Source organism: Conger conger, chromosome 3, assembly GCF_963514075.1.
Source record: "Conger conger chromosome 3, fConCon1.1, whole genome shotgun sequence".
NCBI classification, from domain to species: Eukaryota; Metazoa; Chordata; class Actinopteri; order Anguilliformes; family Congridae; genus Conger; species Conger conger.
This window is the reverse complement of record NC_083762.1, coordinates 33233367-33261148: the sequence shown is the minus strand read 5'-3', so window position 1 is coordinate 33261148 and position 27782 is coordinate 33233367. Positions and strand designations below refer to the sequence as shown.

The 27782-nt window shown below is 42.8% G+C and overlaps 2 protein-coding genes across 4 annotated transcripts in view; one reads left to right on the top strand and one right to left on the bottom strand.

Moving 5' to 3' along the window:
* Positions 1-6225, bottom strand: part of pdxka (pyridoxal (pyridoxine, vitamin B6) kinase a) — a 31908-nt gene extending 25683 nt beyond the window's left edge. The window contains exons 1-2 of one of the 3 annotated variants that reach the window (XM_061234870.1): positions 5874-6225; positions 3753-3807 (exon numbers count right to left, since the gene is read on the bottom strand). In XM_061234870.1, coding sequence (XP_061090854.1) covers positions 3753-3807; positions 5874-5963 — 145 coding nt within the window. In that variant the 5' untranslated portion in view covers positions 5964-6225. Of the gene's footprint in view, positions 1-3752; positions 3808-5105; positions 5264-5739; positions 5803-5873 lie in introns of those variants that run through there. The other 2 variants (XM_061234872.1, XM_061234871.1) reach the window with 2 other exon arrangements.
* A 6752-nt stretch (positions 6226-12977) lies between these two features.
* tmprss3a (transmembrane serine protease 3a) lies at positions 12978-26854 on the top strand. Its single transcript, XM_061233920.1, has 13 exons — positions 12978-13058; positions 15368-15650; positions 16666-16779; positions 19317-19433; positions 20429-20552; positions 20944-21072; positions 21438-21484; positions 22465-22630; positions 23109-23278; positions 23731-23826; positions 25537-25679; positions 26143-26317; positions 26742-26854. The coding sequence occupies exons 1-13, from the start codon at positions 12978-12980 to the stop codon at positions 26852-26854; spliced, it is 1758 nt and encodes a 585-aa protein (XP_061089904.1).
* The last annotated feature ends 928 nt before the right edge of the window (positions 26855-27782 follow it).

The window sequence follows — 27782 nt, the reverse complement described above, 5'->3', positions numbered from 1 at the left end:
CCCGCCCTGCCATTCTGATTATCTGAATTAAATATTCAGGCCGTTACACCAAGGTGCTTTTTGTTAAACCAATCACGGCAAACTCAATCAGTTCACACCGGTTCAGGCCCAGATATATAACTCTTTCAGTCCAAGCCCAATATGAAGTGGCTCCGCCCAAATCCCAAGGGTTTTAATAGGAGATCAAAAAAATAGTATGGATCATTCTAATGCACATGGCAAATCATGTGACCTTGGCTCATCTGATATGCTGGAGGGACAACCAGTCAATAAAACTGCATGCATTTTCCACCAAAAAATATTGTTTTCAAATTTCAGGTCAGCTACAGTGCATATAAATGCATCGATAATACAGATTCTTAATTTCTGCACGCAAGGAAATGCAAAAGGTTGCCAACAGAAAGAATGGTGGATTTGCAATACAAGTAGGCAAGATCTTCCAAAAATGGAATATATACCTTTGCTCAGATCTCTTTGTCACTTGTAAGTTTACTTTTATCATATAACTTCCTCATATTCAAGCTAGCATGAGCCAGTGAGCTGGCCAAGTCCAAACTAAAGGCTTAGTGACTAGGCATGGGGTACTTTACAACAAAAGCAGCTAATAAATGTTGTGGCACCATGATTGCTTATATATCCTAACTGGTTTGGGGATAAAGTCATTAGCCTACTAAGATAATCAACAATCTCCTTGCAGTTACCGACTTCTGCTTGTCATTGTAGCTGGCTAGATCGCTGCTGAAATATCATATCCATAAATGAAACCTCTGCTTGATTAGAGTTGCAAGAAAATAAATTATGTTTTACCTTTTAGGACAGGCTATTAAGAGTTACATTGCAGCTTATTTCCGTGGTGTCACCGCGAGTATTAGCAGGAATTTAAGTTATAACTAGGGTACATTTTAACTGAAGTTGCCTACAGCAGGTGTAACCCAGTTCTACAGAGGCCACACAGAGGGTCGCTGCAGCAGTGAAGCCCCCCCCCCCCCAGATATTTGTTTTCTTCTTTATTACAGGTCAACCATCTAACCTTCATATGAAAACTGAAATATTGACTGGGCACCATCATAATAATTTTTAATGGACGCCATCTCATCTAGGCCTAGTTCGATGCCTGTGTTTTACCACTGAACCGAACGGGTTACGACCGGTTGCTACGGCTGCTTGTCCCCTGCTTGTCGCCAAGGGAATTGTCAAGTGATTAAGAACGATCCGTAGCAGTAATTTTGATTGGTTGAAAAGGTCGAGAGTGCCATATGGCGAGTTGAAATGTGTAAGGATAAATAAATTAAACCAACACATAAACAAGTGTTGAGCAGCAAAGATAATTATTTTGTGAAGCCAACAACACAACAGTGACAATCCCTCAACACAAGACAAAAACACACAGCACCTCATTTTCCAGTGAAGCACCTCCTCATCTCCATCCTTCTTCCAAAAAACGTCCCAAAGTGAGAAGATCTCTCAAACCTCTGCTCCCACCCAGCCAACCTTACAATTGTGAAATCAGCACCACTTTGCAACTGGGGAATTATTTTAAACAAAATTTAACAGATTTAGGGCAAGCACAAAGTGGCCCTGCTCAAGGACAATTGGGACAGGGAACCAGGGCATAATGACAACATCACACACACAGTGTAATCCCATGCCAGTGCAGAATTCATAACAGAACCAAGAGATATTAAATTATGACATTATTGTAGCAGACTCTCTTATCCAGAGGGACGTACAGTTGATTAGACTAAGCAGGAGACGATCCTCCCCTGGAGCAATGCAGGGTTAAGGGCCTTGCTCAAGGGCCCAACGGCTGTGCGGATCTTATTGTGGCTACACTGGGATTCGAACCACCAACCTTGCCTGTCCCAGTCATTTAGCTTATCCATTATGCTACAGGCCGCCCCATTATTTAAATGTAACACATACATCTTTTGGGGTACTAAGATACAATATGAACTTACTTGCCATTCCAATAAAGCAAATCTGTTGTCTGACCCTGCAAGCCACGGCAGCAAACATGAATAAAATCAGAGCCATAAGTCATAAGTGTAAGTACTCAAGTACTCAAGTAATCAAGTAATCAAGTAATCAAGTCCAGCTTCACATTAGCCCCCTTTGCCAACAATAATAATAAATAATTTATTAAAAATCATTCCTATTCACATAATGTTCAGCATTAAAAAGCTGCAGTAAAATGAAGAGAATGAAAGCTGAAATAAGCAGGATCTCACAAAACCACATTATAGTAAAAATTTAATGTATTAATCAAACAGAGGGAGGGGGAAACAGTGTGGGAACCAGAGACGGGATGAAGGAGTGTTTTTTCTCCTCTGTGACACTATGCAGCACAGATGGAGTAATGTTACTACAGTCTGACACCTCCTCCCATGGCTCCAGTCAGCCAGCAGCCGCTCCACTACGGGCGTGAAGTCACATGACTCCCACACTGCGCCGCCAGAGCGAGAGAGACAGCGGGACCGCTTCTGGAACCAGACCTTTGGGATTCTGCCTGGTTCCAGTTCCAATAGCGCAAAACGATGTACTGTCTACCGCTTTAGCATCGTTTGTCATTTTCTTTGAATTAAGTTGTACACGGTTGTTTTTCTTTAGTTTCCCCCCCAATTTGAAAACTCCAATTTTATTTGCGTCCGTCTCTGGCCCGTAGGCTGGGCTGCGCAGTTATTGCAGAGAATTACACTGCCTGTGCAGCTGGTGCAGGCAGGCTGCAGGCACATGATCGCTCAAGAAGATGGGATCTTACAGAGCAAAACATTCTCTGCCTGCGAGAGACCGCACTCATCTACATACCTTCCTGTGGATCTGGAAGGTATATTCATCACTACAGGGAAAGCGGACATTGGCCGTTATGTGAAATACATGTGTTTGAATGCATGCATTTAACCACTAATTCAGGTCGTTAACCTCTTATTGGTATGGTATACACGTCTGTGCCACCAGAGATCCACCGTGCGTCACCGTCACCACCATGAATTGCAGCCGAGACTCACAGAGGAACCGAACACTGTTAACACGCTCAGGCCCTACTTCAAATTCACTCAGCTGTGACATAAGCGGAGCGCAGGGTCACATGACCTCTAATAAACCACGGAGAGGTCGTAATTCACGTTTCGCTCTACGTGATGCTCTTCCCGCTCATAAAAAAGGCTTATTGAAAGGATTGTGACCCCCCCTCTTTCAGCAGCCATAAATATTGTTTTATCCACTGAAAACAGCCACACGCCGCAGGCCCCCGTAAACCGTCACAACAGCGGCACATATGAGGACACAACATCGGCACGCTCCAGCACCACCTCAGGCACAATCCCGGGCAAACTGATACAAACAGAACCAAACGCTAGAGCTGGGTCTTCACATCAGACAAGGGCCCTGTCCAGGCATTCTGAAGCCTCCATTACAGTCCGTCACATTTAATTAGTGAACGCTTTTGTCCAAAGCTACATACAAAAAGGTGCATACCAAGGTCATTAGAACATTACAGAACAGGTTGGATAAGATACAGCTCACATAGAATCAGTTGCACAGCCATGAACATCAAGTCTAGTACACAGGGCAAATAGGCATTCTCCCTCCCTTCATCATTAATTAACTGATCTGGAGTGAGTATAGTTTGACTAGTCGAGGCTTCTGCTGCTGCTTTCACTTATCCGTGCTCTATAAATCAGACGATGGAGAGAACTACTGTGAAACAGCCAAGAGGCGTATGAAGAGCATGCGTTCCAGCGATCCCCACCTACCTGTATGATTGGAGAACTGCACCGAATTGATGGAGTCCACCTCAAACCCCAGCACCTGTGTGAGACACGGATAGGAATGAGGAGAGTGGAAAGCAGACGGAGCACACACCTGAGCAGAGCAGTGTGGGGACAGACTGCCCAGGGCGACCCAAACAGTTTCAGCAAACGTGGAGAATGTGAATGGCCACAATGTACAGACAATTAGTAATGAAGTGAGATTCTTGTAAGAGGTCACCACAAATGTTCTGTTTCTTTATCAGTTTATTCTGAAAATAAAACCAATTCAACCAATTCAGTTAATGTTTACCAGGAAGGAAAGGTTGTACATGTAGTAAGCCTGTTTTCTTCTCCAAATAACCATGAGTAAGTCAATGAGAACGACTATTAGTGCCTTCAGCAAAATTATTTTGTATCTGAAAAATCTTTCTGCATGGCGACACAGTACTCAAGCGTAGACTCTCCTTGACTGTACTCATCTGGAATGCCCTTCCCTACAGACTGAACCAGGCTTGCTCAGTTGTTGTTTATTGTTCGTTTTTTTCTTGCAAATTAGACCCATATCTGTGGAGTTTCTCTGGTTGGTGGACACTGGACAGTGCAAAAAAAAATTACTGCATCAATCAGTCTGGGCTCTGGCTACAGCTACCTTAGTTCCAATGATGGGACAATGAGGTCTCACAAAACCAAGAAGGGGCAAAGCTGGTATATGCCACCTGTCATTTGAACCAATTATTGCGTAAAGCTGTGGAGCGCAAAATTTTTGATTGGTCAAAATAAGCCAATAGCTGACAGTTAATTGTAACTCCACCTCATATGATGTTCTTGAATCTTGGCTCTGACACTAGTTCCAGCTCCATTAGCTAAACTCTGCACAGCATGGATTTAAACATAATCCAACCGATTTAAAAAGCAGTTTTGCTTACCAAATAAGGTGCGATAGCATGCCAGATTTTAAACTTTTGTAAATAACAGTGCACAAAATGCTTCGGACCAGTTTGTTTTAACCTTGGTTTTAACTGGCAGGTAAGAGAATTAGTCACATTCGTGCGCTTCCATCAACAACCCCCACCCCGGTTTGTGACGTCAGGTCTAGCAAATAATCAGCCATTTAGACAGGCATTCAGGCAGCATCCCAACCGGATTATTGCTCAGAACTAGCTACCCGCCTCCCTCTTTCTTATCTTCCGAGTATTTGAGCTACTGTGTGTTACAGTCGGACCACATATCTAACGCAATTTAAGATCTAAATCAAATAAATACAGCCGACATCAATTGTAATTACGTGCGCGTGCAAAACGTTACGCTTCTTAAGCCAGACAGCCTTCCGTCTGTCATTTATGAAAATATCCTAACCTTGGCTGTATTAACACTGGCTATTTCAATCATCTGCTTTGAGGCACTCATCACGTAGATGTACGCTATTTATGACGAAGATGGAAATGATGATGGTGGTGATATTTGCAGTAGCTCCAGCTAATTATTGTGACGAACTACTTTGCTGCCAGAATGCTCTTCACCTCGGCGAAAGATGCTCAAGTAACGGGTAGCCAGATAACTAATGAGCCGACAAGGTGCAGCTTGATACGCATGCCTGGTTTGCTCGCCCGAGTCACACATACAAATGTAAATGCAGTCAGATCATCACTCACTAATTCAAGAGACAATCTAGGCTTAACTTTTTATGTATAGCCAAATGACCAGCTATCCAGCTACCTGTTAGCTACTCGCCATAGCTGGTTAGCCAAAGGGAATCGTTTCCAATCACATGGTCTACTTGCTAACTACATCATGATGATAACGATTATCATCGCAGTCATACACCCCCACAGACAATCGCATGACACGAAATACATTTTGGTTAGCTAGCTAAAGTAATAATCCCAACACACTGCCCGTGACACATTGATATGAAATGTCATATTATTAAGGATATGTTAATTTAATGTTACACATTCATTACTATGTGATAGCAGAGACGATAGTTTACCATGTGACCTTTAGCTTGCTAGCCAGTAACCGACCGACACTCAAACACGTTTGCAAAGATAATCTACCGCTCCTGTAAATCCTGTAAAAAAATATGTTTGGAAATCACATGCAACCTATAACATATGTTCTTACCTGCAAAGGAAACGATGCCGATTTATTACCAACGTATCCCCTGACAACATGACTCTGAATTGATAATACTCTGCATTCCATTTCGTGCATATAGAGTTTTGTATCAGATCAGATGTACTACTAGCTAGCTTGGTAGCTGGCGCGAGTGTAGCGTGTGCTATCTGTAGCTAGCTAGCTGCACAGACAGCAGCGAATTTCAGCTTTACAGTCTGGAAAGTAGCGAACCTGCGATGATAAAAATAGAAACGAGAGACGGGACTGAAGGACACGCAACATACGCATAGAAACACACATTGATAAGACAGACCGAAATTCTTCAGGCAATTCAAACAGACACCTAAGCGCTCCTACGTCATGAGGGTTGACTACAGTGACATCGGTTCTGGTTAGCTCCCTTTTTCCTTTTTTATTTGACCTTATTCAGTATTTTGAAAGTATGTTTAGAATTATTGAATGGACGTTTTGAAATTGTGCAGTGATCTCACACACACACACATACACCACTGTGTAAAAGTATTTTTTCTCAAGAAATTTGGTACTGAGTGTTTTTTTCTGCGTTTGTGTGTCAGAAGAAAAAGCAAATTTGAGATTTCCAAACATTCATTCATGTTACATGATATGTTTTTCTATTTCATTAAGTAAAGTAACATACAATATTAAGTATTAGATCACTTTTTAGATAAAAACATCTGGGATTCCTGGCTGGGATTAGCTGAAGAGCCAGAAGCAAGCGAGACAGCCAAAGTCTGCATAAGATCTATAAGTTATCCAATATGCCTAAAACATCCTACCGGCTGATTGTATTATAAAACTGCAGGACAGTTTAGTTGATGCAGTTTTAAAGATGAAGGATGGTAACAAACTTGGATTTTTATTTTATTTTTGCATGCCAAAGACTTTTGCACAGTATTACATATACTGTACATTGAGTGACCACTTTATTCAGTAGACCTGTACACCAGTCTTTTAATACAAATATCTAATCAGACAATCATGTGGCAGAAACTGGTGCATAAAACCAGACATGGTCAAGAGGTTCAGTTATTGTTCAGGACAAATATCGTAATGGGGAAGCAATGTGATCAAAGTGACTTTGATCCTGGGATGACCAATGGTGCCAGATGGGGTGGTTTGAGTGTCTCAGACACTGATGATCTCCTGGCATTTTCCCACACAACAGTCTTTAGTGTTTACAGAGAATAGGATGAAAAACAAAAAAACATCCAGTGAGCAGCAGCTCTTTGGGCTAAAATGACTTGTTAATGAGAGATGTCAGAGGAGATTGGCCAGAACAGTCAAGCTGGTCAATTTAGTCAATTTGCGGGGTGTACTCACCCCCCACCCCACCTCACACCGTAAGTACAGCTAAATTGTCTAACTAAGTTAGACAATGCCTCAGCCTCCTGAGCCACCGTCTCTGCCAACGGCCGGTAGGGGGCCTGTCAGTCGCGGTGCAACACCACCATTCAGCCCTGTCCTTTGTGCGAACCTGGTAGACAACTTCGGAGAACTTGGCTAGGAGCTGGCACGATCCCTCCCAATGGCTAGCGAGTTTGGGTGACACCCCCTTTTTGCGGCACGGGTGTATACTCAAGTTTTTGCCAACACCAGGTCCACGGGTGGCCACTGCTCCCAGCCGAACAGAAATGCTGCAGGCATGCGCTGGGGGACTCCTGCCCCGGGGGGGTGGGGGCAGTCCCAGTTGTGCTGGTGTCAACTTGTGAGGATGGCGAGCTGGGTGGCCAGAGGTCAGTTACCACGTTCCACCAGCCTGAGGATGGAGGGGGGTTTTATCATGAAACTGACGACCAATGGAATTCAAGCTCAACAACTTTATTAGTTAGGAACACAACCAGGAAGTCAAGCACAAACAGTTACACATTTTCATGGCAACCAGGCTGATAGCCCCCCAAATGTCTCCCAATCCCATTCAGGGTAGCATAATACATGAACATGTTTTGTAACAGAAATACAATGTTTGTTAATTTAGTTAGACTTTAACTAACAGTTAGCCATTAAATTTGGAGATTGATTAACTTAGTCTTTTTGCCAACCTGGAAGTCTATCCTTTGTGCAAAGCACGCCAGGAATCACCAGCTGTTTCATCCACAACAGCCCCTGACGCTACAATATATTCTTTTTTCAGGTGAGACTGAAATTAGTTGAAATTGCTTGATTGCTTTCTGGTCAACTAGCTATCTGTTAGCAGTGTAGGCCTACATATTCAACTGGAACACTAGCACACGTTCAAAACAATACCAGGAAAATGACCTCTTCTATGTTTATCAGTCTTTTTTCCACATTTAAAACGTTGCAGCATTTGTTCAGGACCAAAAAGGTTAATAAAACTGAAACCATATAACACTGCATATTAGCACGACCCCCAAAAGCGATTACAGCGGTACAGCTGTAGGGTCATTCCTGGAAAGCCTCTGGCTGTGTCCGAAATCAAATACTACGCACTACACACTATGTATGTATACTATAATTTGGCGTACATACTTTTTAGAATACTAGTAAAAAGTAAGATGGGTTTTTGGGCACACTATATCCTCATAGAACACAGACATGTTGCGCGTTGATGACGGCAGCTAGTTGATGTGACTTTGTGCAATGAAAATAGAAACAAAAGTAAAAAATATATATCCATTGATTTTAACTATATTTCGCAAAGCAAAGTTAAAGGTAATACTTGTATTTAAATTGTTCAACTCTTTCACCACTTTGGTTTAAAATTAAAAATAAAATAATTCATTAAAAATAATGAATTTGAATCACTGATTTTGAGCTATTAAAACTAGAAAAGGTAAAAAGAAAGTTGGTTTGCGTTACAGGTTTGACTCTGATAGAGTAGCTAGATTTCATAAACTAAGTTATAGTTTAATTGACACTGAACATTTTACTTTGTATTTATTTATTTTAAGCCAGTGTGGATGGATATGAGGACTGAGTACAGAGCAGAGGTCAGGTCTGTAGCCTACTTGGAAGTTCTTCCTGTTAGCATGCTCATGCAGTCAGCATGACAATGCGGGGCACTTTCACAAGTGCAGCCACATAACCTCACTAGTATTCAGCTGATTTCTGTGGCCAGGTTTCTTTTTAAATACTTTGAGAGACATTTGCTTAACATTGAGACAGCTGTCTTATATCAAGAAAAGGCAAACATGCTGTTTGATTGCATTATAGCAACCACAATGAGAGGTGAACAAGCTAGTCACATTCAGTGCATTAGCCTACTTCAGAAAGATGCTCCCTGTGAGATAGGGAAAGTAATATCCTTGTAAATGTACTTTATGTGAATTATCTGACAGTTATGGGTGTGATATATAGCCTACCGTTAATATTGACTTGTGGAGTAGGAAGAAGACTTAGCTACATTACTTGGCCTTTTGTGTTTTAACAGTTTATCAATACCTTAAATCGTTTTGCCAGCTCATTATAGCTGGCAAAAATAGCCAAATTTAAAAAAGGATAACTTACACATTGTATTGTACGCAGCTATGGCAGACTAATACAAAATCAATGTGAACTTAGAAGACCAAATGGTGAATAACTTGTGCATGGTGAATCTAACATTGTTGATTATTATTTGTATGTGGCAGAACAGCAATGCAGACCAGAACGTGTACAATGTGGTGACATAAATTAAACCATTAGGAAACGTTTTTTCCTCTCCAACAGACCCTCCAAAGTTGCTAGGTGATTGTTTTGACTGATAAGTCCCGGTTGCCATGCTTGTGATATCGCGTTAGTCAGCTGCTCACAGCGATGCGTGCCATTCCGCTCTGTCTTTGCTTCGTAACTGAGCGTGCAGGGCAGGGGTACCATCATACGATGAAAGACCCGAACATGCACTGCATTTTTCATCTGTTTTATGAATGGAAGTTTCCTCACAGATTTTCTTGCACCGTACGTTGCATTTATGTTATGTCGCTACATTGATGTTACTACATTGTCACCAGTGAAGCCTATAGCCAAACAGTGGATGCACTTTTCCTAGATGGGTTGCCTCTCGAAAAGTGAGGCGTATACAATCACGAGAGTAACAAATATACGAATTATGCATATTTCTAGAAATGCTGCCCACAATTAGCCTACAACTAGGAACCTATCACAAGGTTCTATCATTGTCTTGGATATTCCTTACGATTAAACTAAATTTATTAGAATAGCGAATAATAACGCAACAAACGCAAACCGCAACTTGTACTTTAACCATTTCATTTAGCAGCCAACACTGGAAGAAGACACAAATATAGTAATTATGTTTCGATAATTACGCACGAGACGCTCCAGACTTGGAAATCCATTTAATGGGGCAGCATCGAGATCGCATCACCCGCCACCGCGCTGTCACTGTACACATAAAACATGGGCTAGAACTCGATGAGGACTCGATGATTTGTTCTGCACCCAGCTGCTGAGTCACCAAATCCTCTTTATCTCCGATGTCGTGACTGAGAACGGCAGAGGAGGAGGGTATTAAGAGAGAACGTGTAGTCGGTCCACTGCACTACCTCGTCCCGGGAGTGAGTCACCGAGACCAGATGCCCCAACTGAAGTTCGTTTCTCAGAAGAGTCCTAATTTGAACCACCCCCCCCCCTATGCTATGGGACAGAAAGAAAGAGAAACCTACTCTCTCCCTCAGTCACAAATACTTAATTGTACTTTCTGTAACTGACAGCTGAAGAGAGTGACATTTGCTCTGAAAGTACCTTAATAAAACCAGTATCCTGCTAAAGAACACATGCAGGGGCCGTCTCTGACATCAAGAGAAAATGTATCATCAGGTTGAACCTCTGTGTTTAATTGTAAACATTTGAATCACATTCAGATTTATACCTTTCATTGAAATGTAACCCTTTCTTACCTACATTTTACATTTTAGTCATTTGGCAGATGCTTTTAATCCAAAGCGATTTACATGCATAAGTGTATAGGTGCATAGGTTCTTACACAGGTTAAAAACATCAAATCCATGACAAGTAAAATATACATGAAGGGCTGAATATTTTCCAGAACAATCTTGGAGTAGATAAGTTGACAGTTGGGAGCAGACTGCACATTCCAGAGTTTAAGATAGTAAGGGAAGAAGAGAGACAGGCCGGTAGTTGTTCGTAGTTTTTTTGAACAGGGGAGTGACCCTGGCCCTCTTAAGGGAAGAGGGCATAGTGCCAGAAGAAAGGGAGGTATTGATTAGAGGGGAGAGAAAAGGGAGAATGTCATTAGAGATGGATTGTAGAAGGGAGAGAAGGGATGGGGTCAAGAAGATAGGTGGTTGGGCGGTGGGATGTGAAGAGTTTCAAAGTGTCAGAGTCAGAGAGGGAAGAAAAAGAGGATAGGGAGTTGGGGAAGGTAGAAGGGTCAGCAGAGGGAGAGGGTGGGGAGAAGGAATTGCGGATGTCATCTACCTTCTTTTCAAAGAAGGAGACAAAGTCATCAGCTGTGAGTGATGAGGGAGGTGGGGGGAGAAGAGAGGAGAAGGTTGAAAACAGTTTGCAGGGGTTAGAGGCAGCTGCGTAATTTTTGAGTGAAAGAAGGAAGATTTAGCAAGAGAGACAGAGGAATAGAATGATGATAGGAGGGCATGGAAGGAAGCCATATCACTTTTCCATTTTCTCCTTCATTTGCCCGCAGTTTGGTTCCTGGAATTACATTGTCAAACACAGACACATCCATCCATCCATCCATTATCTTAGCCCGCTTATCCTGAACAGGGCTGCAGGGGTCTGGAGCCTATCCCAGCATACATTGGGCGAAAGGCAGGAATACACCCTGGACAGGTCGCCAATCCGTCGCAGGGCACACACACCATTCACTCACACACTCATACCTACCGGCAATTTAGACTCCAATTAGCCTAACCTGCATGTCTTTGGACTGTGGGAGGAAACCAGAGTACCCAGAGGAAACCCACGCAGACACGGGGAGAACATGCAAACTCCACATGGAGAGGCCCCGGCCGACGGGGATTGGAACCCAGGACCTCCTTGCTGTGAGGCGGCAGTGCTATTTTCTTAGAAAATTTCTTAAAAATAATTATGAATAAGGTCTTGCATTCATATAGCGGCGACTCAAAGGGCTTTACAGTGATGAGTGGGGGAAACTTGTCTCAAACACCAACAATCTGGGTGATGCAACGGCAGCCATTTTGTGGCAGAATTCTCACCACACATCAACTGAGGTGGAGGGGGATAGAACAGGGGATTAAATCAATTAAATCAGGGGATGATTAGGTGTATAATGATATTGTCCGGATATTGTCCGGATAAATTTATTTCACTCAAGGGCTTTATGCATTGATTTGCACACAATAATTCAGACATCCTCAAAACAAACTGCAGGTTACAGGTTCATGACAAAGAAATTCTTAGCCAATATTGCTAACCACTTGTTTGCTCTATAATTAACATCTGATTGATTAAGGATCTGATGGGATTCCTCAATCAAATTTCCCATGTTCTGTTTACTGACCATGTACTCATTTCACTCCAGTTAGTTCTTTTTAGTAATATATATATCATGAATTTAGAACTAAAACACTTCTGAAAGTATCCATTATTTTCTTCGCGATCAACAAAAAAAAGAAGAATTTTTCAATATACAAAACAGAAAAAAAGACATAAAAAAACACCCTCCCCGACCCCACCCCGGAATATGAAAGTTTCCATTATAATGAACTTTAGGAACCTATAAAATCCCCTAGCCACACCACCAGCGCCCAGCACCCTGTGTAACATGTCGCTGTGTAACACGAGTTGTGTGAGGTGTGTGATCACCTGATAGCCCCCACAGAGGAGCCCAGTTCCCCAGTGCTCACCGCTCAGGTGTCTCTTTATAGTGCAGCAGAGACGTGACTGCCGGCCAGTCTCCGGGGGCTCAACCAGAACGTTCCGCAGCCTGCTTCCTGCCCTTCAGCCCCCCCAAGCCTCTCTTCTCCAACAGAGTCCTCTCCATTGTCCCCCAGCCCATCTCACTGGATCCTACTGTGCATCCAAGACCTTTCAGTCTGCTCACTCTTGTCTCCTCCTCATCTCTCTGACGGCTCACTTTGCTACTGCCTGTTAGCAATGAGGCTGAAATGAGGACCTGTGGACTAAGACATGGCCGAGCCAGGACCAGATCTTCCCCTGGCAGAGAAGGAGGCAGAGGCCGCTGCTGATAGCACGCCAACCGAAGAGAAGGTGCGTACACGACGCGACATCTTCCTGTTTCTGCTCCCATTTTGTGTTTGGATTGACATTGGGTGTGTGGATGGTAACTGCTCATAATGGGTAGTATTTCTGTATTTCTGTCTTATTGAAAAGCAAATAATTTTTTTCATGGTCATGACAAGATAGCATTGGATGTCTATTGGTTTATAATGGCCCCATAAGTAACAGTGCAATAAGCTGCCTGCACCAGTCATGACTGAAGAGTCATTACCTGCCTTCAGGTGTTACCTCATAAAACACCTCTACAGGCAGTTCTATCTGTGGATCATGGTCCGCTCTTATTCATTGCAGATTTATAAAATCAAGTTTACAGGTACAAATATTGCCAGGGTTTGATATGTAAGTGGTAGCCTATACAAGTATGTGTGCACAGCAAAAAGATGCACGCCAGTTTTGCATTTTAAGGAAAAGCATTAAAAAACATAGATACATACCTAAATATAGATACTTTTTTTTTGTCACACACTTAAATGTTTTGCTGTGCATGTGTTTTTGTGTGTCAACCCCTGAAAATATTTTTGACATCTCTATTTTATTTTTACTGTGATATCAATATGTATTAAGAAAAGTTCTGATGCTTTTCCATATCTCTAAATGTACACTACATGTAAAGTACTCTAAAAAGTACAAGGCCCAACAAAACTGGATCAAGAGTATTTGATTGGACTTTTTATTGCTAGTTTGCTATAACACATGCTATTTTTAGAACAATTTTGCAATTTCACAAATCTTTTTCACAACTTATCTACTGAAGAAACATTTGGAATTTATTTTCAACTTTTTTCAAACATGCAGTTCAATGGATTTCTGATGTGACTTATATGTACAGTATACAGTATATTGAGTAAATTGAGGTCCTGCTTCAATCGATCAAAACATGAAAATGCATTAAAATATCAGTTACATTTTTGGAACATAAATATGCCTACTAGACAGTACACTTTGAAGAACATAAAGATTAATTTTGATTGCCATCGACTTTGTTGAATATCCAACACTTTCTCATTATTTTCTGGCCAGACCCAACATTGTATAATTCTTTAATAAATGATAAATTTAGCTTGAGACTGTTCTTAACCAGGATATTTACCAGTATTTCAAGTCTGAATGTTATACACCAAGTGGTGCTGATGTTGGAAGCTATTAAAGTATGTTTTCTTGTGAATTAAGATTCTCTGAAAAGACATAGACGTAGCCCACTTTTTTGTACACATTTAGACCTATTATACCTTGAGTACCTGAAGTACTCAAACTCTCTCTTTGATCGGAAACTTACCACCTTACTACATGGTTTAATATCTAACACTTTTTGGACATTTTCTGGCCGGACCCAACTTTGGCATTGCATATATTTTAAATAAATTATATATCTGACATAATTTTGATTGTGGCTATTCTTACCAAAAATTTCTACTAGTCTTAGAAGTTGAGTGTCATCAGCATAAGAATGGTAAGAAAAGCCATGGGAAGTCATACACCAAGTGGTGCTGATGTAGTAAGCCATTAAATATTGAAAAACAAATTGGCAAGCAGCACGATTTTGCATTTTTGAATGACCACAACTTTTTGTCTGAGCAGTATTAAGAAAATCAGTTGATATTCTGAAAATAGACAGGAATTCCTGTCAGAGTACACATTCTCAGGTTTTTCCCTGCTTTAATGCCCCCTTTTTTGAGAGCCAATATCTCCAGAATAACAAATCCAATGAGGCTAATGTTTTACATGTTCCCTATTGAATATATAAAGAACCTTTACACAAAGTTTGAGAAAAATTATGGTGGTCACCCCCAACACCCCCAAGCCCAGGTTTAAAACAATAATGGATTATCTATCTAGCAAATCATGTATTTAGATGAGCTGAACATAAATTGTTTTTGGTTATATTCCGAGAACAGTTAAACAGTGTAAATATCTAAGTTCTAAATTAATTCTTAAAAATTCAACATACATGGCCAGTTTCACATACACAGATTAAGCTTAATCCTGGACTAAACTGAGTTTTTCATTAAAAATGCAAATCAGTCTAGGACTAGTCTTAATATGTTTCTGTGAAATTGGCCCATCATTTTCCTACGAACAGAAAAGAACTGGAATTTATCAAATATGCACATGCACATACATGTCATGCACATACCAGGAAGTAATAAATCTTACAGATAAAATACCGATCGTTCTTTAGACCCATTGACATGCACAGTGTTAGTTAGAGGCACCCCCAATAAACAATATCTGGAGTGAGCAATCAACACCCCCTCCTGTTCCTGCTTCTCCCCCCACAGGAGGCTGTAAAGGAGGAACCAGACCCTTCCCGGATTGAGGTGGTGTCAGTGACTGATGAGGAACTACCTGCTGTCGAGACTCCAACCACAATTAATGTTAGCCCTCTTGGCAGTCCTGAGTCACTGCCCCTAGAAGGCACAGACCCCGAGAAGCCTCCTCTTAACGCTGAATCCCTGAATCCTCCAACAGACCCCCCTGCCCCTCCACCACAAAGCCCAGGCATGCCCAGCACCAAGGTGCAGCCTTTCCTAAATGGTATGGAGACAACACCCATCAGAGAATGTTAAGAGCTTAGAGCAAGTGTCTCAACCTTGGTCCTGAAGAGTCACAGAGTTTACAGCAATTGTTCTCCAATGTAAAGCGTAGTTCCAATCAAAACTGTCTCTACAGAAAGTTTTTAGAATGTAAGGACTACACAGTCCACATCACAATAAGGTTAGGGTTGTTTCCATAGCAATAATTTATGAGTTCATTGAACAGGTCGCTGTCACCTGCATCAGGGACCGCATCAGCCATCAGCAGCTGTTCTAAAAACCTGATACATCACCTAGAACAACATTTCTTCTGAAAATGCTCAAAAGAATATCTTGTGACTTTCTTTCTGACCTCACCTTTACACAACACAGTAATAGCACAGCTCACTTCATCTGGGTTATTTTCTGCTAAAATGGTAAAAAGGTAAAAACTAAAATTGCCAGATGTTGTTGGAAGTCAGGACCTAGAGCGGGGTGTCCCAAATTTTTCAAGAAGGACCAGATTGGGTGGAGGCTTTTCCTTGAACTCAGCTCTAAAACATGTCATTCAAAAATATATTGACTGAAGACGTTGATTCATTCATTCTGGTCTGGTCATTCTCAGTTGAGATGGGACATCTCTGCACTTAAGAGTCACTCAGTGGAGTGCCTGGCTGATATAATGATGGCTAAAATAGCTGCTTTTCCCGGTCCAAAAAATGGAATAACTTGTTCAAAAAAACAACTATTTCCATGTTTCAAACAAATACTGCATGCCCATACATTTTACACTTAGACCTGTTGAGAAACAAAAACAGTTATGTACATGCTGTTGCACCTATTCCAAATAGATTATTGTGTTACAAAACCAAAAGGGCTAGGTTTAAAGTTTTGAAAGCTAAAAGGGAGCACGTTTTCAACAATAAAACAGCGGTTAGATTACCTTACTTTCCGCGAAAAGTAACTATCAGGCTTTATTTGTATGACAGATAGGAATTGCTAGTAGTGTGCAGTCCATCAGTTAAACTCTCTTTCTCTCTCACACCCTGCATCTGCAATGCAAGATGACCTCGCAGAAAAGACACTACGTGGCCGGATTCTCGCACGGCGGATGGAGCTCCTCATCGGTGCTTGTGTGCTGGTCATACTCTGCCTCGCTATTGGCATAGGAGTGGGAGGTGAGGGCAAGAGGCCTATGCATTCGTAATGAACCATTATAGCAGTGAACGGTCTTGGGGCTCGTGAATATTTTATGTCCGATATCCAGTTATATATGGGGAGAGGCCGGTTTCTGAAGTTTGCTCGGAACAAACACCGCGTTGGCCTAGAGTCAGTTTACTGTTTGGGCTTTATTAAACTGTTGGTGACTGATATGCTGAGAAGGCAATGCGGTCAGCTGATTTCCTATAAGGATGGCTTATACAATGGTCAGTTGGAGAAATAGGACTCTACAATGGGAGAGGGTATATGTGTGTGTGTGTGTGTGTGTGTGTGTGTGTGTGTGTGTGTGTGTGTGCGTGTGAAGCAATGACAGGAAACTTAATTCTGTAGGCTGGCTATGTGGATGAATTTTTCTCAATGAGCCATACATTTTTTTTTTCCAATCACCTTCTCATGTAAATACATAATATAGATTCATATTATGGCAGTGCAATTAGCTTCACCACAATAAAATACTACAATAAAATACAAGCTTTATGTGTGCTAATTAGGCTTATATAATTTTTGTTATTATTTCAAACATCATTGGGGTGCATATGGATGGCTTGCTGGGTACTATTAGATTGCCCATAAGTGCCCTAGAGCAGTGATGGGCAATCTAAAGGAGAGATAGTCAAAACCCAGATTGTGATTAGTCTAGAGCAGCTGAGACTAAAGCTTGGCCTTTCGTGTCTCTCATTCTGTGTGTGCACGGTTAATACATCAGTTCGGAACCTGTACCTCATAATGCGCCCCCACCTGTATCCCTTTATGTGTGGACTGAACAATATTGTGTCACGAGAATTGCCACTTTGTATCTTAAACATTTCAGACACATACTATTGTGTCACAGACATTAGGAATGAATGGAGCTTGTCAGCCCATCATCGTTTTGAACCTTTAAATCACTCAACCTTTAAGTCATGCAAACCTCCCCCTTAAAATGGACTGGAGATTCATTGAATTATTGACTCATTGATTTTGAATTAAATGATTTAAGTACAACATTGTGACAAAGTACCATTTTTCTCACAAGTTCAGGACTGTATTTGGGTGTTGAACATGTTCCTTTCTCTGTCTTAGGCTGGTTAGGACTGTACTGTGGTGTTGAATGTGCCCCTCTCTCTGACTTAGGCTGGTCAGGACTGTATTGGGGGTGTTAAACATGTTCCTCTCTCTGTCTTAGGCTGGTCAGGACTGTACTGTGGTGTTGAATGTGCCCTTCTCTCTGACTTAGGCTGGTCAGGACTGTATTGGGGGTGTTAAACATGTTCCTCTCTCTGTTTTAGGCTGGTCAGGACTGTATTGGGGTGTTGAACATGTTCATCTCTCTGTCTTAGGCTGGTCAGGACTGTATTGTGGTGTTGAATGTGCCCCTCTCTCTGACTTAGGCTGGTCAGGGCTGTATTGGGGGTGTTGAACATGTTCCTCTCTCTGTTTTAGGCTGGTCAGGACTGTATTTGGGTGTTGAACATGTTCCTCTCTCTGTCTTAGGCTGGTCAGGACTGTATTGGGGTGTTGAACATGTTCATCTCTCTGTCTTAGGCTGGTCAGGACTGTATTGTGGTGTTGAATGTGCCCCTCTCTCTGACTTAGGCTGGTCAGGGCTGTATTGGGGGTGTTGAACATGTTCCTCTCTCTGTCTTAGGCTGGTCAGGACTGTATTTGGGTGTTGAACATGTTCCTCTCTCTGTTTTAGGCTGGTCAGGACTGTATTGTGGTATTGAATGTGCCCCTCTCTTTGACTTAGGCTGGTCAGGACTGTATTGGGGGTGTTGAACATGTTCCTCTCTCTGTTTTAGGCTGGTCAGGACTGTATTGTGGTATTGAATGTGCCCCTCTCTTTGACTTAGGCTGGTCAGGACTGTATTGGGGTGTTGAATGTGCCCCTCTCTCTGACTTAGGCTGGTCAGGGCTGTATTGGGGGTGTTGAACATGTTCCTCTCTCTGTCTTAGGCTGGTCAGGACTGTATTTGGGTGTTGAACATGTTCCTCTCTCTGTTTTAGGCTGGTCAGGACTGTATTGTGGTATTGAATGTGCCCCTCTCTTTGACTTAGGCTGGTCAGGACTGTATTGGGGGTGTTGAACATGTTCCTCTCTCTGTTTTAGGCTGGTCAGGACTGTATTGTGGTATTGAATGTGCCCCTCTCTTTGACTTAGGCTGGTCAGGACTGTATTGGGGTGTTGAATGTGCCCCTCTCTCTGACTTAGGCTGGTCAGGGCTGTATTGGGGGTGTTGAACATGTTCCTCTCTCTGTCTTAGGCTGGTCAGGACTGTATTTGGGTGTTGAACATGTTCCTCTCTCTGTTTTAGGCTGGTCAGGACTGTATTGTGGTATTGAATGTGCCCCTCTCTTTGACTTAGGCTGGTCAGGACTGTATTGGGGGTGTTGAACATGTTTCTCTCTGTTTTAGGCTGGTCAGGACTGTATTGTGGTATTGAATGTGCCCCTCTCTTTGACTTAGGCTGGTCAGGACTGTATTGGGGTGTTGAACTTGCTCCTCTCTCCACAGTGGGTCTCAGCTGCCCAGGGAAGTTCCGCTGTGGGTCATCGTCCCGCTGCATCAGCAGCTCTGCGCAGTGCGATGGCGTTATTGACTGCGAGCACGGGGAGGACGAGCTGCGCTGCGGTGAGTCACGTGGCTCTCTTCCGGCCCTGTCACAGCAGAGTAAACACAGTGCTTCTCAGCTGTTTTTCCCACTGCTCAGTTATGAAACCGTCAACCTCTCTGTCCAGCTGCGCAGTCGTTATGCTCCAAACCTTGACTAGAGCTGCTGTTTTTTCTGCCCTGCTGCATCATTATGAATCTCTCTGTCTCCAAATCTACACTAAACCTATCGCTGACCCACTACGTTGTCACTAAAATGCTCATTGTAGTACTGTCAAGTCATATAACATAAACAGGCTACACACACAGAATACTAATGTGCAATCTCAATGCTAAAATTGAGCAAATCCTTAGTAACTTCAGCAATCTGCTTTCATACATTTTATAAAAAGCAAAGCTATGTCGGTTCATAGACATGGGGCATTGGATAAGGATGATCTCCCTTGATGGCATGAATACAAAATGTGACATTCATTAGGCATGGCAGACTTAATGTTTCACATTAAGGACAGTATGGAGTGATGAACTGGGGCTTGTACGCATGCCAGTCCCTGACTACTCCCTGTATTTGTGCAGTCACTGCCTGCTTACATTTACATTCTACATTCTCACATAGACAAACTGCTGCTACTTCACATTGACTGACTGCTACATTCTCACAGTGACCAACTGCTACATTCTCACACTGAGTGACTGTTCGGTTCCATTCTCACAGTGACCGACTGCTACATTCTCGCAGTGACCAACTGCTACATTCCCACACTGAGTGACTGTTCGAATCCATTCTGACAGTGACCGACTGCTACATTTTCACACTGACTGACTGCAACATTCTCACAGTGACCGACTGCTACCTTCTCACACAGAGTGACTGTTCGGTTCCATTCTCACAGTGACCGACTGCTACATTCTCACACTGACTGACTGGTCTATTCCATTCTCACTGTATGCATCACCTTCACAGACAGTTCTGATTTATCCATCTGTATTTCATTTCTTGTCTGTCTGTCCATCAGTGCGTCTGAGCGGTAAGAGCTCAGTGCTCCAGGTGCTGATTGGGGGGGTGTGGAGGACTGTTTGTTCAGAGGACTGGAGCCCCAGACTGGGCTTCTCTGCCTGCAAGCAGCTGGGCTACTCCAGGTACCAGGATGCTTATCCTGCCATATACCCATCACTCTCAACTACTTCATGATTGACACAATTAGGCTCGTACACCTGGAAATTAAGTCAGGATTTGAGTTAAGTCAGGACTTGTAGAAATTTGAGTAACTCACTGCCTAAACCATCTCAAGAGATAAATGTCAGCTCCTGAAAAGTGTGCTATTCACAGCTGTCACAGTTGTCACCTGTCCCATTAGCAATCAGGATGCATGTTATGGCTATCGCCTTTCTGCATTGAGGGTGAATTACAATATGTGTTACAACTATCTCATCCCCCCATTAATTGATGCATGGTATGGCTATCTCCTTTATGTGTTGAGGGTGAACTACATTGAGTGTTACAACAATCTCTTCCTCCCATTTCTTTCAGTTATGTAAAGTCCAGTTCCCTCCCCCTCTCATCCATTGAGGAGGACTATCAGGACCACCTGGTGTCAATCAACCTGAGTCAGTCTGCCTCCCAACAGCCAGTCAAGATCCACAACTCCAGCAACCTCAGGTTGGGTGTATGAGAGTGTGTATGAGAGAGTATGTATGTGCGCGTGTGTGTAAGTGCGTGTATACAGTATGTGTAGGGAACATATCTGTACTGCATTGTGTTCACAGTTTGAGTAGATGGTGGGTTTCAGGGGTTTTCCTTGTTTGTTTTCAATAGCCTATATTTAATGTTTGAAGATGAGCGCACACAAAAAAGCAATCAGCTGCGTTTGAGCATGCTCAGTATGGAGAATGTCTCACACAAGCAGTATAGATGTTTGTGATAGATCCAGCAGATGTGTGTTTATTTGCCATGTTTCCATTCTATTCATGCTTACAGTATCATGTTTAATTTTGATATCTCTCTCTCTCCTGCTATTTCCACAGTAAAACTCAGTGCAGTTCAGGGAGAGTGACTTCTCTCAAGTGCGTGGGTGAGTTAAGGAGAGAGGGGAAAGTGTGTGTGTGCGTGTCGGGGTGTCGGGGGTGGGTGTTTGCGCAGAGAACGCATTAAAAACCCAGGGGAGATGTGGCTTTTCAGCTAAAAGTAGCTCATTTTACATTTGGTGGTCGGTGTTTGATGAGAGGTGTGTGTGGGAGTCAGAGTGAATTTGGATATCCTCGACGCCTTTCATTCATGAGTAGACAATAGGCCTATTGCAGATGTATGTTTATTTATTTATTTTTCATATTGACTGTGTGGAAGTGTCATACCCCTATTTTCAGTAATTTGTGAACCCTCTGCTTGGAGGGAAAGCATAATACTACTGAGTCATCTACTGTAGTGTTTTATGGGATTGATCTACATACTTAGACAAGGAATTTTTGACTGTTCCTCAAGAATCTTTTGAGACCCTTCAGATTCTCTGGCCTGCTCTCCAGTTCAGACCACACTTCAGATCAGGTTCAGGTCTAGAGATATTTTTGTGTTGTTTACTATTTTGAGATATTCTTGGGAGCATTGGCATTGTTGATAGATCCATTTGCACCCACATTTCAGCATCCTGGATGACCAAACCAGTCCCAATGCGATTTAGTTCCAGATGCTTATTTTTGTTGATTCTTCTCAATAGAGGCTGTCCTCTGGCAAGCCTGCTAAACAGCCTATTGGCATGTTGTATTGGCATGTTGGTGTCTCATGGTACATTTGGAGACTGTGTCCTCGAGATGCAGCCATTCTTTTCTCCAGATGGGACACTGAAATGTTTATTTGCCTCCCAAACCATCTGTCCATGGGGGCAAGATGCATTTGCTTCCTCTACCAGCCAGGATAACCACCATTCCAGCTGTTATACACTTTTTTGGCCTATTGGTGTTACACTATTTAGTTCTTTGCACATCTCTGTCAATGGTTTGAGTAATTTTGTGTACATGTATGTGTGTGGCTGAGTGTCCCTCCCTGTGTCCCCTGCAGAGTGTGGCTCCAGGCCTCAGTTCCGCACACGTGTTGTGGGGGGTAACCTATCGAGAGAGGGGCAGTTCCCCTGGCAGGTGAGTCTGCACATCCAGAGACAGCACTTATGTGGAGGGTCCATTATAGGCCAGCGCTGGATCGTGACTGCTGCTCACTGCGTGTACGGGTGAGTCCCGCCGTCTGAAACTACAGACACACACACACGCGCCACACACGCGCACACACACATGTGATTCTATGGCAGTGGTTCCCAAACCTCTCCTCCCAGGTATTTACTGCTTGTGTTCCATCTCAAGTGCAACTCATACTCAAGGGATAATCGAGATGGGGATAACCGAGGTGGGACGCATCAAATATTACTGGTTAGGAGTAGACAAGGAGAGGATTTGGGAACCATTACATTACATTAATGGCATTTGGCAGATGCTCTTATCCAGAGCGACGTACAGTTGATTAGATTAAGCAGGAGACAATCCTCCCCTGGAGCAATGCAGGGTTAAGTGCCTTGCTCCAACGGCTGTGCGGATTTTATTGCGGCTACACTGGGGATCGAACTACCAACCTTGCGGGTCCCAGTCATGTACCTTAACCACTACGCTACAGGCCACCCTATCCACTGATCTACGGTATACCTCCCTCCCCAGGTTTGCTTCCCCATCGTTGTGGGCGGTATACGTAGGATTGGTAGAGCAGCCAGCCAATGGAGCCAATTCTCTCACTGTAGAGAAGATCATCTACCATGGCCGCTACAGACCCAGGGGCTATGACTATGACATAGCCCTCATGAAGCTGGCAGAGCCACTAAACTTCAATGGTAACACATTTATCTTCCTTACGCTTCCTACCCTGTCACCCCCTGATCCCTGTCTACATTCCTGTCCCTACAGTGTGGGATAGGCCTCCCTGATTTATACTCCTCATGTTTCCTTGGCTTTGACACTGCTTGGTGCTGTTGGCTTGCACAGTGGACTAAACCTTTCAAGAGCGGAGGGATCAATAAAATACAATGTCATCAAATTAGGTCGAACTACCCCTTTTATCATTAGCGTGTCTCGTAATGTTGTGATTCATAGCGCTACCTATTAATGTTGCTGAGGGTAAATACAAAACAAATTAAATGTACTTATACTCAAGAACAGTGGCCAACTCAAGCCACCAGCCCACGGAAGGGCAGGGATGAGGAAAATCCTTTTCTGCCGACTTTCTCCCTTTCCCAGGTGTTGCTGGGAAATAGAACTTCTCTGACTGCTAGAATGTCTTCCTCAGGGTACGTGGAGCCCATCTGTCTTCCTAACTTCGGGGAGCAGTTTGAGGATGGGAAGATGTGCTGGATCTCCGGATGGGGGGCCACAGTGGATGGGGGTGAGTCTTTGAATATGTGTGGGCTGATTTAGGGCAGTGGTGTACAGACTGTCCAGGGGCCTCCCTGTATATATAGATTTCTGTTGCATATAATTTCCCATATATGATTTAGCAATTAGGAACCCACTGATTTAACCCCTTAAGTCCTACCTGGGGGCTGGCTTTGGACCAGGATTATGCCTGTGTAATGTTTTGTTTTTTTGCATTCATTCCTTTTTTCACAGTGCAATTTTCAATAATGCAGTTGCCAAGTACAGGCATAACCACCATCCATGAACAAAAACCTACAGTATAAGTTCTGCTTACCATACAGCCAGCAAGGGTTATGGTATTGAAATAACTGAGAAACATTTTGGCTAAATGTTTCCAACAGTGTATAGTTTGTTCGGGTTGCATAAAACAACTCAGCATTTTTTTCCCTGTGTAAGAAAATCGTAGCATTTTCAATACGCACGCTGAGACTGTTACGCTTCAGCAAAAACATTTCTTGAGAGCTTGACAATGAAATGTTTTACAACAAAACATGTATTTTGCGATGCCTACATCTAAATAGAGGACTATGGGGGATTTCCAAGGAATCTCTCATCTCGTCTTCCTCAGACTGAGGAAGACACCTTTGACTCAATAGAGGGCATTTTCCGTTTCAGTAATTTCCAAAAGACTTTTTTATATCGGTGAGCATCTAAATACATTCTCAAAATATTTTATTATTACTCAGTTTGCTTAGACAATTTGTAAGCATACAGACAAATATTGTTGTCAAATTTGATTTGTCCAGTGTTGTGACTTGGCTAAATTGTGTTTCAAAGTGCACCAACCACAGCCACAATCATCTGTATCCACTCAAAAACTGAAAATACTTTCAGTGAGAAAGAAATCTTCCACTTCCACTGTGTGTGAACTTCTGTAACTTTGTTGTAATTAACTCTTGGAGAACAACCCAAAAGGGTTACATTTCAAGATTATTTCTGTAGTCAAAAGGGTTCAAGAATAGTAACCATTTGTCTTTGTATATTGTAACCATATGTCATTTTCAAGCTTGTGTTAAGAAAAGGGGTGATACACTCTGAAGCCATATTTGAATCAATTAAAAAACAGAATGTCTTTTTAAGGAATCATTTGCCACATAGCCTATTACAGAAAGTAAAATAATTAGTCGATCTGATGAATAAAAAGTATTGGGATATGAATAGACCACATGGTCTTCATGGGCTGCATAGCTATTCCCAACACAATTGGTCAAAGTCAAAAGTCAAAAACGGATAGGACTGTTTCCTTTTTCTTTGTAAGCAACTACCATATCCTGTATATTACACATACCTGTATTTCAACCCTTTCTTTTTAAATGGTAGGGGTGGTGGGGGTTGGATGCATCACTGATTGCTGTAACACAGAGAACAGAGAACAGAGAATTACCAATATTGTTTTCACCAAATCCATACAATTTAACTGCACATTGTACAGGCAGTTATTTTGACATGTTTAAAACCTTTCCAATTCAAGCAGTTATGTTCTCCACTTCTGTAAATCTGGGTAACACCATCTGCTCAGCAATTGTAAAGTGATGTAATACCAGACTAAATGCTATTAATGGTGGAGTTGTAGAGTACATGCTTGCTCATTAGGTGGATCATAGTGCTTGTGCGTTTGTCTTCTCCTGCTCTGACTGCAGGCGCTTCTCTCTCCCTGGCACGCCCTCTGTTTGTGCAGGTGAGGCCACTGTGTCCCTCCGGTTCGCCAGAGTCCCACTGCTCTCCACCAAAGCCTGCAACCAGCCGAGCGTGTACCCAAACTTAATCTCATCCTCGATGATCTGCGCTGGGTACCTGGAGGGCGGCGTAGACACCTGCCAGGTATGGAGGATGGGGGGCCTTGGGTATGTGGTGAACTTGGAGTCCTTCCAATGTGTTACTGCGAGGGTCTCATGTTCAAGTGGCTGCTGGCTGAATAAAGAGTCATTAAGCCAATGCCCCCACAGACACCAAGACACCAAGAGAGTTTGAGAATCCTGTGTGCACAGCCTGCTGTTATTACCTGTAGTTTCATGCTGTATGTGAATGCTGCTATTCTCAATAGTGTCATGCTGTATGTGAATGCTGTTATTCTCCATAGTGTCATGCTGTATGTGAATACTGCTATTACCTATAGTGTCATGCTGTATGTGAATGCTGCTATTACCTATAGTGTCATGCTGTATGTGAATGCTGTTATTCTCTATAGTGTCATGCTGTATGTGAATGCTGTTATTCTCTATAGTGTCATGCTGTATGTGAATCTGTACAAGGTGGTTGCGAGTTTTTATTGCTGGTTGTACAGGGGGACAGCGGGGGGCCTTTGGCTTGTGAGGACTCGTCAGTGTGGAAGCTGGTGGGGGCCACAAGCTGGGGTGAGGGATGTGCAGAGAGGAACAAGCCGGGAGTCTACGCGCGCATCACCCAGTTTCTCAACTGGATCCACGAACAAATGGAGGTGAGAGTGTGTGTGCGTGTTCGTGAGTGTGTATGTGGTGCCGAGGGGGCCTGATATATGACCTGTGTTCTTCCCATTAACTGCTTGCTATAGAACGCCTTGTCCAGTGACAGGCTCAGGAGAGGAGAGGGAGAGAGAGAGATGCTCTGAAAGACAGGAGTGTGTGGAAGGCTGAAAAAGAGGAGGAAGGAGGAAGAGGGAGGGCCATTTTCACGCAGACTGACTCAATAGGAAAGCTGTGCAACAGCGAGCACAGAGAACAGTACATGGACCTGGATAGTGAAATAAACCAGCATCACCGCTCTAAAGTGACCATAACTACCCTTGGGGTAGGTGGAAAAGAGAAACTCAAGGTAGTGTTTCGGGAGTTACTGAAGGGAATTGATGGTGGGCAGCTGTTTGGGGGAATTGAACACGACACCTTGCCCTGCCTCTCCTTTTCCCAGCTGTCTCCCTGTCCACTGGTGCAATGACCTATGACTGGCAGCTGGGCCTCATTCTCTCCTCGCCCCTGTCCTCCAATCACACAGAGCCATGTGGCATATCCGTCAAGCTGTAACACACTGCTGACCTCTAGTGGTCCCTATGCTGTTTAACAACTGGTTCTGCGTTATTCTTACCGGTGAAAAATGTGTGCACCCATGACAATGTTTAATTTAGAAATAATAAAACCACTGTTCTTACAAAAGCAAAAACATTCTTAACATAATTAACCCCTTTACTGGCACCGCCCCCTATTTGGGTTGAAGTGGGCTTATTTGCATTAATTTAATTTTTCAGTCAATCTGGTGTCACAATATACCGTTTGACAATGTTCACGGTTCTATCTCTATACATTATTTTACAATTCCATTGTTATAGCGACAACAGTGCCTTATTCTGTAGCATGTGCAGACACGAAACAGGCTGTGAATCACGGTAAAGACGGTATCTATATCCTGGCAAGGGTCCAGCTACTGACACAGCTAATAGTCGTTTTTAGTCTCGAAAAACGATAGAATAAAAAACGGAGAAACATTAATAGAATGCACATTGTTTTACTTAGTCATTAGCCGTTCTTTACTTAGCCATTAGTCCTTCTCCGGAGGAATTACCAGTATTGTCAGTTTCTTCGTGGCATACACATCGAGAGTATGGTCTACATAGTTAATGTTATCAGGTCGTGCTTGTGGCTAACTTGGCTAACTAAGCTGACCAGGCACGGGTAAAAGTATCTGCAATCACTCAAAATAAAATCTTTTAGGGGAGAAATACTTCCATTTCAACTGTGTTTGAGCTTCTGTTACATATTTTGAGTAATTCTTGGAAAACAAAATGCTTTTACGTTGCTCAAAGATTTACCTTTGAGAAGGGACCAGGATTATCCCTGTTGTCAGGGTCAAGAACAGTAACCATTTTATTTTTGGTATGTCATTTTTTGGCTTGTGTTAAAAACAAGGGCACTTGAGAAGGGGTTAAACATTTCTGCCCTCCAAATCAAATCAAGT